General features: G+C 41.7%; 1 protein-coding gene across 3 annotated transcripts in view; it reads right to left on the bottom strand.

The window, feature by feature from the left end:
* STK17A (serine/threonine kinase 17a) overlaps positions 1-11,421 on the bottom strand; it is a 40,666-nt gene extending 29,245 nt beyond the window's left edge. For 2 of the 3 annotated variants that reach the window (XM_058534680.1, XM_058534681.1), the window contains exons 1-2: positions 11,109-11,421; positions 956-1,168 (exon numbers count right to left, since the gene is read on the bottom strand). In XM_058534680.1, the coding sequence (XP_058390663.1) occupies positions 956-1,168; positions 11,109-11,314 (419 nt within the window). In that variant the 5' untranslated portion in view covers positions 11,315-11,421. Of the gene's footprint in view, positions 1-955; positions 1,169-9,899; positions 10,826-11,108 lie in introns of those variants that run through there. The other variant, XM_058534682.1, reaches the window with a different exon arrangement.
* Between the last annotated feature and the right edge of the window lie 1,312 nt (positions 11,422-12,733).

The following is a 12,733-nucleotide window of genomic DNA, read 5'->3' as shown; positions in this document are numbered from 1 at the left end:
TACAACTGAAATTGATTGCTGGGTTTAAGAGTATACTTTTTTTTATGGCTTTCGATACATATTCCAGGTTGTCCTCCAGAAAAGTTGCTCCAATTAATACTCCCACCTGTAGTATAAATCAGATGGTTCAACTCAAGAATATCACTTTTCTTTATAATCTTTACCAATCTTACAGAGGAAAATTGACAACTTATTTTTTAATTTTCATTATAAAAATTGTAAGAATCAATATTTTTCATGTGTGCATAGGCCATTTACATATATGTGTCTGTGTGGAATTTCTCTTCATATCCTTTGTCCATTTTTTTTAAACTTAAGAGGTTCATGTTTTTGTGTATTTGTAAAATCTAGCTGTATGTTAAAGAAATTTAATCATTTTGGGTGAACAGATATTAGAACTATTTTTCCCTGAGTTTGTCTTTTCATTTTTTGTTTATTGATGTATTAAGGCTTTCAATGTATTCAAATCTATCAATCTTTTCCTCTGGCAGGAGAAACAGAGGAAAACAGGATTTCTTAAGAAGAAAAATCTGTCCTTCATTTTCCAAAGCTGTTTTCTATGCTGTCCCTACTTAAACTGAAAACATGGTGTGAACCAAAACAACTGTTTCTGAAAGAAAGGAGATTAACTCAGACTATACAAACATGTAAAATGCCTTTTATTTTAATATTATCTTGGTATCACTTACCTTCTTAAGAATGCCTTTAATAAGAACATAAGAGAACTTTCATATGAGAAGAATTTTATTAAAGAATGAAAATGAAAAATCTAACATACATGCATGCTTGCAAATTTGGAACACGTCAAATTAATAAGAGGAACACATGAACAAGTTCTGGAAAATCTTCAGATTTCCAGAGAACCAGGCCCTGCTGCATCATCACAGATGAGTGGCATCCTGTAAAGGAAGTGTGGACTACCAAACAAACTCAATCTAAGGAAGACAATACTTACTATTCCAGAACTAAGATCATTTCTGATGGAGTTTCATAGACTTCATGTAAATTAATAACCCACGGACTGTCCTGTGCTAGTTCAAGTACAGCAATCTCATGAATTATTTCCATCCGACAATCTTGGCCTTTTCTTCTTTTTCTCATGAACTTTGCTGCAAATTCTTTGCCAGAATCTTTCTCTGTACATTTCCTCACCACTGCAAATTTTCCCCTAGAATTAAACAAAAACATTCACTGTTAAAGCTGACAACTTTCCAGAGATGGTAAATTTTAATAAAATTGCCAAGTACTCATCAGTGGATATTCAAATTTAGGTCATATTCAATCACAAAAGTAGCAATATCACTTAGGAATTTAATAGAATACACTATAATCAAATAAAATATAATTTGTAAATCTGCAAAATTCATTCTTCTAAATAGAGAATAATCAAATATTAAAGTCACTGTTTTGCAGTTTACACAAAAATAACTTAATTTTTTGCACATTTATACATAAAAATGATTTAAATCTTAAAAAAAGCCATTTCACTTTTTAAGAGAAACTGCTTATCAGAATTCCTAAAATGATGAATTTCATTGTCACTAGTTGACTCTAAAGGAATACTGTCACCTTCCAAAATTATAAAAGTTAGGGATCTCATATCAAATCAACTACAGCCATCAGCTAGAAATGTCTAGTATTCCTAGAAAGATAGATAGATACAACAAGCATCATTTTGATACACTACACTACCATTTTTTATTAGACAATAAGCAAGTCACACAGGGGAATCAGTACAGCATACTGATGAAGGGTATGAGGCTCTGGAATCAGACACATAAGGGCTTGAATCCCACAAATGGCTCTGCCACTTACTTGACACATAACAGTGGACAATTTATTTACTTTTTTTTTTTTTTGCTGAGGAAGATTGGCTCTGAGCTAACATCTGTTGCCAATCTCCTCTTTTTGCTGAGGAAGATTAGTATGTGCCCATCTTCCTCTATTTTATATGTGGGACGCTGCCACACATGGCTTGATGAGCAGTGCATAGGTCCGTACCCAGGATTCGAACCTGCGAACCCTGCGCTGCTGAAGCAGAGCACGCGAACTTAACCACTACGTCACCCAGCTGGCCCCAATTTATTTAATTTTTAAGTCTCATTTTCCTTATCTGCAAAAGAGGACATAAAAGGAATCTACTTCACACAGTTGTTGTGAGAATTAAAGTATACAATACATGTCAATGGCTTAGCATACTACTTGCTACATAGTAAGTGCTCAATAAAATACTATTAATCAGACAAATCATTAAGTTGTGATAGTCATCACCCATAAATACCCAATCCTTCAGTTGGAAGGCAACTTAGAAATCACATAGTTTTTTTACCGAATGCCAATGCCAATGCCTTCTTTCAAACTGTGTGGCAGTCTCTTCCACTCCTGGGCACATGTTATTTTAATACGGTTTTCATCAGAGGCCTAAACCTGACTTCAAGTGAAGGGTTGTGGTCTGGGTCTTTTGCTGAGCAGTACAGAAAGATCTGTTCTCTCTTCCACATGACAGTTGGTTAGGTATTGACACAGCTAACATGACCTGTTAACTGCCACTCCCTTTTCCAATTTTCAATCATTCCTTATCCCCATAAGGTTTTGAGACCTCCTCACATTATGGCTCATCAGAACCGTTGATAAAATGTGCCAACCAAATCTGAAGCAACTACTCCACGTATAATCTGATCAAAGTGTTCCATGATTACTGTTTTGTTGATCTTGGCACAATAAAACCTAATATCACCTTTTAAAACACCTTGACAGGTTTTTCATATTTCCTATTGGGTTGACAAATAAACTACCTAGATCTTTGTCCATTTGAAATTTTTCAAGCAAATGTCCTCACACTATATTTGAAAAAACTAAATGTAAGGCTTTAATTTGCTCTATTAAATTCTAATTTCTAGGTTTTGGCCTAGGTTTAGCATTCTAGACTACTGATGTAATTCTGAATACTAATTCTTCCTTCCTCGCTACTGTTAACCACAAATATGATTTTCATGCTCTCTATATTTTTGTTACCATCAGTAACAAAAATGTTAAATGACAAATCCTTAGGCGTTGTCCTATAGCTACTCAATTAGGTAATACTCTACACCTAACAGCACCCTTATTCAGATCAAAGTTCTTTTTTGTTCACAGAAATGTGAAAGACTTCTACAGATACTGGAGAGATTAAACCATAAACATATTCATCACGGACCCATTCCTCCTTTTATTTTACCCCACAAAATCACTAGGCTAACATGTCTATCAAGTTTTAAAGGGTTCCTAATGAACTTTGGATTCTTTTAATAAAGAGAAAAAAAATCATTAATAATTTGACTGTTTTATACCTGTATGTCAGATGTTTCAAAAGAAGGGAAAAAAGAGAAAGTTTAATTCGTAAAAAACTGGCCAACATATAATTGACAGGAAGCAAGTTCCTGGTAAATTAGAAAGGACTTAGGTGAACTGCCTTCAAAGTACTCCCACATCAAACACACACAAATGTCTGTCACCACACCTAAAATTCAAGGCAACACAGTACTGTGCAGAAAGTATACTACTACTTATTATCTGACCTGAATGTATATTTTTGAAGACCAGATAGGAAGACAAGTGACTCAACAGTGCAATGGATTCACACACATGGCTAACCTACAAACTCGGGGAACCCTTGTTACAGAAGAGCCATTGTTAAATTCAGGGACCAGAGGCAAACACAGGGAAGAAACCTACACTAATCCCATGTCTGCAGCCCTGCATCCATTTCTCTGGGTCACAGAGCAGTTCCCACTGCTTTCCTCCTACACCAATGACTACTCTTGACATCACCTTTGTTTCTGTGGAAGCATTCCTCACAGCTTTAGGTTTACTCTTTTCTTTCCACTGCATCACACACTATACTAGGAGTCGGCAAACTTTTCTGTAAAGGGCCATATAGCAATATTTTTACTCTGCTGGCCAGATGGTCTCTGTTGCTACTAAAGCCTGCTGCTGCAGAGTGAAAGGAGCTGTGGATAACAGGTGAATGAATGAGTGTGGCTGGGTTTCAAAAAAAACTTTACAGATACTGAAAGTTGAATTTCAATATAACTTTCATGTCATTAAATATTACTCTTTTGATTTTTTCAACCACTTAAAAATGTAAAAATCACTCTGTACAGCTTGCGAGCCTTATAAAAATAGGTGGCCAGCAGTAGTTTGCCAATCCCCGCACGATCTCACGGTGAAGAAAACTCTTCCATCGTTCTGATACTGCACATCACTGAAACTGACAGCAAGACCGCAGGTCACAATGGTTTGAGGAGACATAGGTGCCTTCATCTCTAGATGACTGGTGCAAGGGGAGGGCAATCTTAACACTACTTAAGGAGGAGTCAGAGGTAGATAAAAAGAGATTTCTGGGCCTGTTTTTTCTGTAGAACCACACAGTACACAGAAATGTGAGATTCAGCATTCAAGGAGTGGAGTTTTAGTTAACACACCAGGAATTACACTGTCACAGTGTCCTTAAATTCCACACCCCAAAAAAGCTCTAAAATGCATGCTTTACCACAGCTTCACGGTAAAAACTGTTATTGTATCTCATCCCTTAACTTTAGGTTATTGAGGCCTCTACAAAGCATAAAATAAATAACATTTCTGACACCAAAGGCCAGTTATATACAGAGACTTGAGGCTGATGAGGCTCAAAGGGCATAAGATGTCTGTTGCACATCTACTTTCTTTGTTGACTTAGCCAAAATTCTTCCTGGACAGTCGTTACATTTTTGGAGATCTTCATTTACTTCACAAACATCTATAGTTCACTATCACACACTGAACTGAGAACTAAGGTTTTCATTAAACAATTTTTGGGGGGAATTCAGAAATGAACACATTTCATAACTACTTGATGGTAACATATTCCAGGACAGTGGAAAAGGAAAGATAAATAATTATAACAAGAGGCAGTGACATCTGAGTCAGATCCACCATTCCTAAGACTTCCTAAGAATAAGGACTAGGTTTTACTCATTTCTGCATTACCAGTGCCTAACTGGTAATGCTTAAAAAGGTATGGTGAGCATCTTTAGGTGGGAATGACATAAGGAGTTTGAGCTTTATCAGGGTAAAAATGGGCACCTACCAGAATTTTTAAAACAAGATAATTGTTTTAAAAAGATAATTCTGATAGTGTTATGGAAAGAGTATTGCCAAATGTTAACTAGAAACCAGGGAAGCCAATAAAATAATTCAAGGTAGTGGGTCTGAACTAAAGCAGCAGCAGTGGAGGCTGGGAAGAGAGAACGCATTTAAAAGACATTCAGGGTGGAGATCATCAGCATTCCCTGACAGACTGAGTTGCAGGCAGAGACGAGGGAAGTGGAGGATGACTTGTAGATTTTGAACTTGGGTACTGGGTAAATGTGGTTAACATCAAATGAGAGATGACTATAAGAATGGTAAAAGGTTTAGGGGGGAGATAATGTGTTAGGTTTGGATGGGAGACGTCTGAGGTGCCTTTCTCCGTAAAGAGAATTTTACTTACTGGATAGATTCCAAATAAAAGTCTCAGCATTGGGTTATAGTCAAAGGAGAACAGAGAGTAGAATATATAAGGTTCAGGCAAAGATCAAAAACTGTAGATGCTAATTTGAGTGGTATGCAGAGGAAGCAAAATAAAAGTGATCTCCGAGGTTCTAGGTTTGATTCTAGATTAGAATTATGTGCTTTGTTTACTCCTATATTACATTATTTAAATCGGTCTGATAAATTACAATTTGTTGCACTGTGAATGTCTCCCTAGTTAGACTATGAGTTCCAGTGACCTCACTTATCATCCAATTTTGTGTCTCCATAGCACCCTGCACATGGCAGGTGCTCAAATATGATATCAGATAGCATCCTGAATATATATACTGTTCCTGTTATGCTGTTAAATGAAAGTTCTATGGCTACTTAACCTCATAAAGTTTAATATTTTAGCCACACTGGACTACTGCCATCCTCTCTTTCACTGAATTTTTCTGCCACTTGCTTATTTGTTTTATCACCAATGGCTAGAGTATCTTTCATCACTACAACTGAAATTCCATCCATTCTGTAAGACTCAGCTCAGATGTTATTTTCCCCATAAGATTTTCCCATGTGGCATGTCTTCTTGCCTATAAAGGGAGTAGTGACTGATTTGTTACATTTGGCAATAACTTCCACAGCCTAGCAAAGTGCCTTATGTGCTTAATATAAAGGGACAATATCTGCTCTTAAGCAAATATTGTGATGGGTGATGCCTTACACGTAAAGAAGTTCCACTCAAGAAAGACCTAGAATAGATTCTGTCTTCCTTACCTCTGAAAGGAAAACAACAGAAAACATAAAATATGTGTTGACCCTAAGTATAAAAATCAGTGAGTCCACCAGATCAGACATCAGCATGAGTGACAAGGACAGACAGGGCTTTAAAAGTCACACTCAGTTTTAAACTCTGGCTAGTAACTGTGTCCTCTTGGGCTATTTCCTCAACTTTTCTGGGCCTTACATTCTTCATCTGTAAAATGAGGTTGGTGGCACTTACCTTGCAGGGTAGTAAAGACTAAACAAAATTCTACCTCTAAAGTGTGTGGCATTCAGCAAATGATCAGTAATCAGTGAATGGTAGCTATTTTTATTGTTTTGGGCACTAATTTCAGATCTACAATAATGATAATTTGTAAAAAAGAATCAAGAACAGAGAAGTTTGGGAGGTGATCTCATTTGAACTCTACTTGATGCATAAATTCCCTCAATAAATCTAGTTCCTTCCTCCTTACCTGAATAGGTGAATCAAGGACTATAGCTACTTAGCTTCCTAAATGCACTTGGTTCAATAATAGGATTTTATAAAATTTTGTTACTTCAAGTTTTGTAAAGGGGCTGAAATTCACTGAATTCTTAAGTTTATATATCTTAAATTAAGATTTTAATTTTAACATTATAAGCCCCAACTTTTCAAAATTAAAACAGTTGACTGAAGGAAGTATCTGCCTTAGAGCAGAAGCCATACTTCCTAAGTAACGCCTGCTGCTAAACCACAAACACAGCCAATTTTTTACCCATCCAAAAACATCAAATTACCCAAAATTGTTTGTAAATATTCTTCAAACTAATGACTAGCTGCCAAGAAATCTTAAATAATATTTTGTCCTAAAAGAAGGCAATTTCTACATGGATAATATTATTTAATAAGGGTCTTTATTTCCAAAGAAATTAAAACTTACAATTTATGACACACGCGTAAGTAGTTTTGTTTTGTTTTTTTTTGTGTGTGAGGAAGATCAGCCTTGAGCTAACATCTATTGCCAATCCTCCTCCTTTTTTTTATTTCTTCCCTTTTTCTCCCCAAAGCCCCAGCAGATAGTTGTATGTCATAGCTGCACATCCTGCTAGTTGCTGTATGTGGGACGCGGCCTCAGCATGGCTGGAGAAGTGGTTCGTCGGTGCGCGCCCGGGATGCGAACCTGGGCCACCAGTAGTGGAGTGCGCGCACTTAACCGCTACGCCACGGGGCCGGCTGTGCCTCAGTAGTTTTAAGGCCCAAAACCTGAAGCCGTTACCTGCAGCCCTGAATCTAGGTAAAGGACAGACAGTTCCTGAAATATGCCCACCCCTGCATCCCCTTCAGCTTGAACATTCTCTCCTTCTCTGATAAAAATCCTTACTTGTTCCTGTTACTCCCAACTGCTCTGAGGAAAATGAGATAGGACATCCCTATCTACCATGAGGGCCAACTGGGGAGGGAACTATATGACACCGAAGCTTGGTAGCTTTGTTCCAATTTGGAACTCATTAACACGTCCTCTCACAAAAACTATTGGGAAACTGCTTTAGCTACAAGATAGACTACCGATTATTCTTTGAGAAACATCTGTGGCATAATGAAAGTGATTTCAAAGTTAAGAGTTCCAGCTTAGCCATTCTCACAAGACAATCTGTCTCCATCTTGATTTACTCACTCATCTGAAAAATGGGACTTTCCCAACACATTTGTCATGAGAATTAAATGAGATAATGCAAGTGAAAGCACTTGTAAAACTGGAAAGCCCTATACACTTATGAAGTACCCATTCCAGGAGAGAACTCATATTTATATCTTTTTTCCCATAAGAAAATTCAACTATGAGTATGTAACAATATAAAAAATAAAAGATTTTTTTTGGCTTTAAAAATCTTTTTCTTCTTCTTAAGATAAAGTTTACGAATATATCAAAAAATGTTAAAGTTGAGGACTAGATGATGAAAACACACCTAAGGCAAATCATTTGATGTGAAATTAGTATAATTTTAAGTTTCTAGAAACATCTTTCTGTTCCTAACTATCAATAAACTCAAGGGAAATCAACATTATGAAAGAATTCTCACAACACAAGGTCATGTCTCCTGCGCCTCACAATCATTTATGTGGTTTACATTGGCACACATCCTGACTCAAAGAAAGGTAACAAGCCTTAGGAATAACAAGTCCAGCTTCAAGCAATAAAAAAAATTTACATCATCTGTTTACCCACATTTAGGTTGCTACGGACTCTGTGGGAGACATGAAAGAATGTGACATTTCTAAAAATAATCAACATCACATCCTGTCATTACTATGGAATCAATATTGACCATTTAAAAAAGTCTCTTCAAACAACCATTTCACTGAAAGCTTTATATTTCTGTGAGATAAAATAATGGTAACTCCTGAAAGAACTCAATTTCTGTTTGAACAGTTAGCTCCTCACACCTCTTCAACATTTTCAACTAAATGACAGGCAACAGAATAAAATCAATCGACTTTTTCATACTACATGAAGGAAGTATGTAGTATTCCTACATTGTGGTAGGAAACTGATGGTTCTATACTACATCACTAAAATATAACATGAGTAATTTTGTAAATTCTAAATCAGCATGAGATCAATTAGTTATATCAGAAATGTGACCAGAGTTAACAGTGAGAAAAAGAGGTAACTTTTCTATCTTACCACAGAAAGGATTACGCATAAACACACTCAATTATGTCAAAACCATAATATTCAGGGCAAAATTTATAAATCTTAAACAAAGCATGCTTATAACACGAAACAGAACTTTTGCTTCTTGAGACTTCTAAACGATTCCTGTGTCTTTTGCAAGATTTCATTACTTTTGCCACAGATAGAAGCATATTTTGAGGTTGTGCAGGTTTTCTTATTTTTGCCTTTTGGTTACATGTAAAACAACATTCACTGAATTACACAATACATTACATTTACTGAGTGCTCCCCCTAACCTAAGAACAGACTTAATGCTATAGATGGGTTTTACTTAATTCTCTCAACAACTCCATGAGGCAATCAGTGATGAGGTCACTTACCCAAGTACACATAACTACTAAGTAGAGAGCCAAGATTCAATCACAGACCAACTCCAAAGCCCACCTTCTTAACCACTGCATTAAACGTCTCCGTGATGAAAAAGGGAACCAAAAAGAAACAAACATATACATTTTATTTTTCCGTTTTAGACTCTTATATCAAGTATCTGTCTAACTGCATTGTTCGCTGCTTCAAGAATTACTACTTTTGTAAAGAAATTTATGTAAGAAAAGATGTAGATGTGACAACCTTAAAACACACACACACACACACACCTTATAGGCAAGCTAATTTTATCATAGAGGTTAAAACAAAAGTTGAAACAAACATTCCTGGAGGAATTAGTCACAACACCTGGCAGAGAGCAAATCAATTTTTTCAGATTAAATCATTTGTCATCCAGTCTACAAGACAGTGCTTGCCACCTTTCAATTTTGTAATACCAGTTCTCCTTTTGTGGAATGAAGCCAGACAACTCAACTAAAGCATAGAAAGTCTTTGTTTTCCTTTTTCAAGCAATCAGCGTTACTTCAGAATGTCCGGAATTTCAACGACCGAGAATACCTAGCTGAGTCAGCAGCTCCGTCGTCTTCTGTCATACTTGCAGTGTGCACAGACCCAGTTAATTAGTGCCCGGCATAGCGAGGTCAGTCTTGCTCCTGAAAGGTGCTTTTCCTTCTGCTAGCATTCGGAATCAGTGAGACATTTTCAAGGCAGGCTCTCCTCCAGAGAAGACGACTTCTAAAAGTTAGGCTATCTGTGAAGCAGCGGCTTGTAAACACTGCAACCATCGTTACGGCCTCCCTCTCCAGCCCTCCCACATGGAGGCTGTCGTGACCGTCAGGCCCTCTCCTCTCCCCGTTACAACGTGCTGCTCTCCTGCAACCACCACCAAGGTCCGCGACAGCAGCTAACGTTGACTGAACGCCCCGCGACGCCGACGGGACGCGGGAGCAGCGCGGGGCCCGGGCGTCCAGCGCGCCCACCCCCGGCACTCAGAGCCAGCAGGGTGGGGGGAGCTCGGGTCCCACCGCAAAGCCAGTGCTTCTGGCATCTCCCAACTGTTCTCAGGGAACGAGGGAGCCAGTCCCCAGACCCTGATCGCCCCGTCACGTCCCTCCGCCCTACGGGGCGGGAAGCGGCCCGGCGGACCGCACCTTCCACGGTTGTAAGAGGAGACCAAGTTGTGAGCCCTGTCTCCCCCACGAGCAGAGCGGGGTGCGGGCTCTCGCCGGCAAGCGCCGGCTCCCAGCAGAGCAGGAGGACGGAGACGAGGGCCGAGAGCCTACGAATGACCCCGATCTGAACTTAAGGACCCGAATAATCGAGAACTAAAATAGCGCGAACCCAAGAAACCGAAAACGCCGTCGGCAGAAGGCGGCCAAGTTCACACACAGCGCTGGGGCGAAGGAGGCCGTCTGATCTTGGCTCCTGTTACAGCCGCAGAAGCGCAGGAACTTAACGGCCGGGACACGGCCGACCTGCGCCTCGGGCGTGACCGCAGACGCGCCGCCGCCGGCAAACGCCCGCGGCGCGGCTCCCAGGCCCGCGGCGCAGCGACCGCGCGGCACGGCGCGGGGGGCCGCTTCCGGTGGCCTGCCGCCGGGGCCTCGGCACGCCGGCGACAGGGCAGGCCACACGCCGGCGCGGCTCGCCGGCTCCGGGGTGCGCCTCGGCGGCGCTAATCGCCGCCGCACAAGCCTGGGCCCCGCCGCGGCGCGCTCCCGGCCCCCGGCACCTATCGCCGCCCGCCCGCCCGGCCGCCCGCCTCACCTGCCCAGCTCCCGGCCCGGGCTCAGGCTGTAGCGGTCCTGGAAGGGCTCGGCGCGCACGGCGGCGCGGATCTCCGCCAGCAGCCCGCGGGCCTGGGGCGCGGCCGGCGGCCGGCGCGCCGCGCTCAGAAGCCGGCCGGCCCGGCCCGAGCCTGAGGCGGCAGCCGGGGAGGAAACGCCGCTGCCCGGCTTCTCCAGCGGGAGCATGGTGCTCGGGCGCGCTTCCTTTCCGGCCGCCCAGCTCCCCGCTAACAGCCGGCGGGTGACGGCCCCGCCTCCAGCTGCCCCGCCGCTCGCAGCAACCCGCGGCCACCCGCTCGCGCCAACGCCGCGCTCAGACTGCGGCGGGCGGGCTCCCGGCAGTCCCGCCCCGCCCCCGGCCCGGCCCCGCCCCCCGGCGGAGCTCCCGCGGGATCCCGAGCGCCGGGCGCCTTGCGCGCGCCCTCTGCTGCCGAGGGGCAGAAGGTACAGCCTGGGGGTGGCCCGGCTGCCTGCAGACGACCAACGGCACCAGCTCTCCGACCTAGGGCCGCTGGGTCAGCCGGTTACTCACCTCTTGAGCATCTGGGAGTTCCAAACTCTGAGCTCTCCCTCAGTGACAGGCATACGAGCTCCCAGCCGGAGATTCACGATCCACTTTCCCTTGGGCGGTTGGGGAGGGGTTATGAGACCCTGATCCGGGCTGCTGTACAGCGGGCGGGGCCCGGGAGTTGCTCCAGGGAGCTGGTTCCTTCGTACCATTGGGAGGGGCATCTGGAGGCAGGAGTTGGATAAATATTATCAAGCCCTCACACCCGCCCTATGAAATAGGCACTATTATACTGAGTGTAGTCTTCTTTATATTTACCTTTCAAGGTGAGAGTGTATTTAACTTGCGAGATAAAAATCCAGTCTTATGGCTTTAGTTACATCCGCAAGCTCATGACCAGAAAATTTATATCTCCAGCTTCCAGGCGTTCTTGAGCTTCCGGGTATCTCCAGTTAGATGTCAAATTAGCATCTCAAACCCAATATGTACAAAACTAAGTTCCTGATCATCCTTCACAAATGCACCCCTACCCAGTTTTCTCCATCTCAGTAAATGGTAGCTCCATCCTTCCAGTTGTTCAGGCCAAAAAACTTGGGATCAACTTTGACTCCTCTATTTCTCTCATAACCTTCATCCAATTTGTAAGTCCTCTTGGCTTTACTTTCAAAATATATCCAGAATCTGATCACTTTTCTCCATTTCCACATTACCACAATGGATTAAGTCACCATTATCTCTTGTCTGGATTATTGTGATGGCATACTAACTGAACTACCTACTTCCATCCCTTTTCCCTCCAATCCCATGTAGTTTATTTTCAAGGTAGGCAGAGTAATATCTTAAAAATCTAAATCAGATGTCACTGCTCTACTCAAAGTGTTCCAGTAGAGTTTTGCTTCTGGCAATGATGGACTAGTTTATTTGTGACCAATACTCTCAGTGAGAAAAATTTGCAAAATTTTTAAAACAAACCTCTGCTTGAAACATCAGAGAGCTTCAAAAGCGGCAAGGACTTGGATGATTAAGATCCTGAAAAGAAGGGCAGCCCAGAATGGTACCACTGTCCCCATGAGGCATTTGATGATTCCAAAGCAATG

Source organism: Diceros bicornis, chromosome 41 (genome assembly GCF_020826845.1).
Source record: "Diceros bicornis minor isolate mBicDic1 chromosome 41, mDicBic1.mat.cur, whole genome shotgun sequence".
NCBI classification, from domain to species: domain Eukaryota; kingdom Metazoa; phylum Chordata; class Mammalia; order Perissodactyla; family Rhinocerotidae; genus Diceros; species Diceros bicornis.
This window is presented reverse-complemented; position numbering and strand designations above follow the sequence as displayed.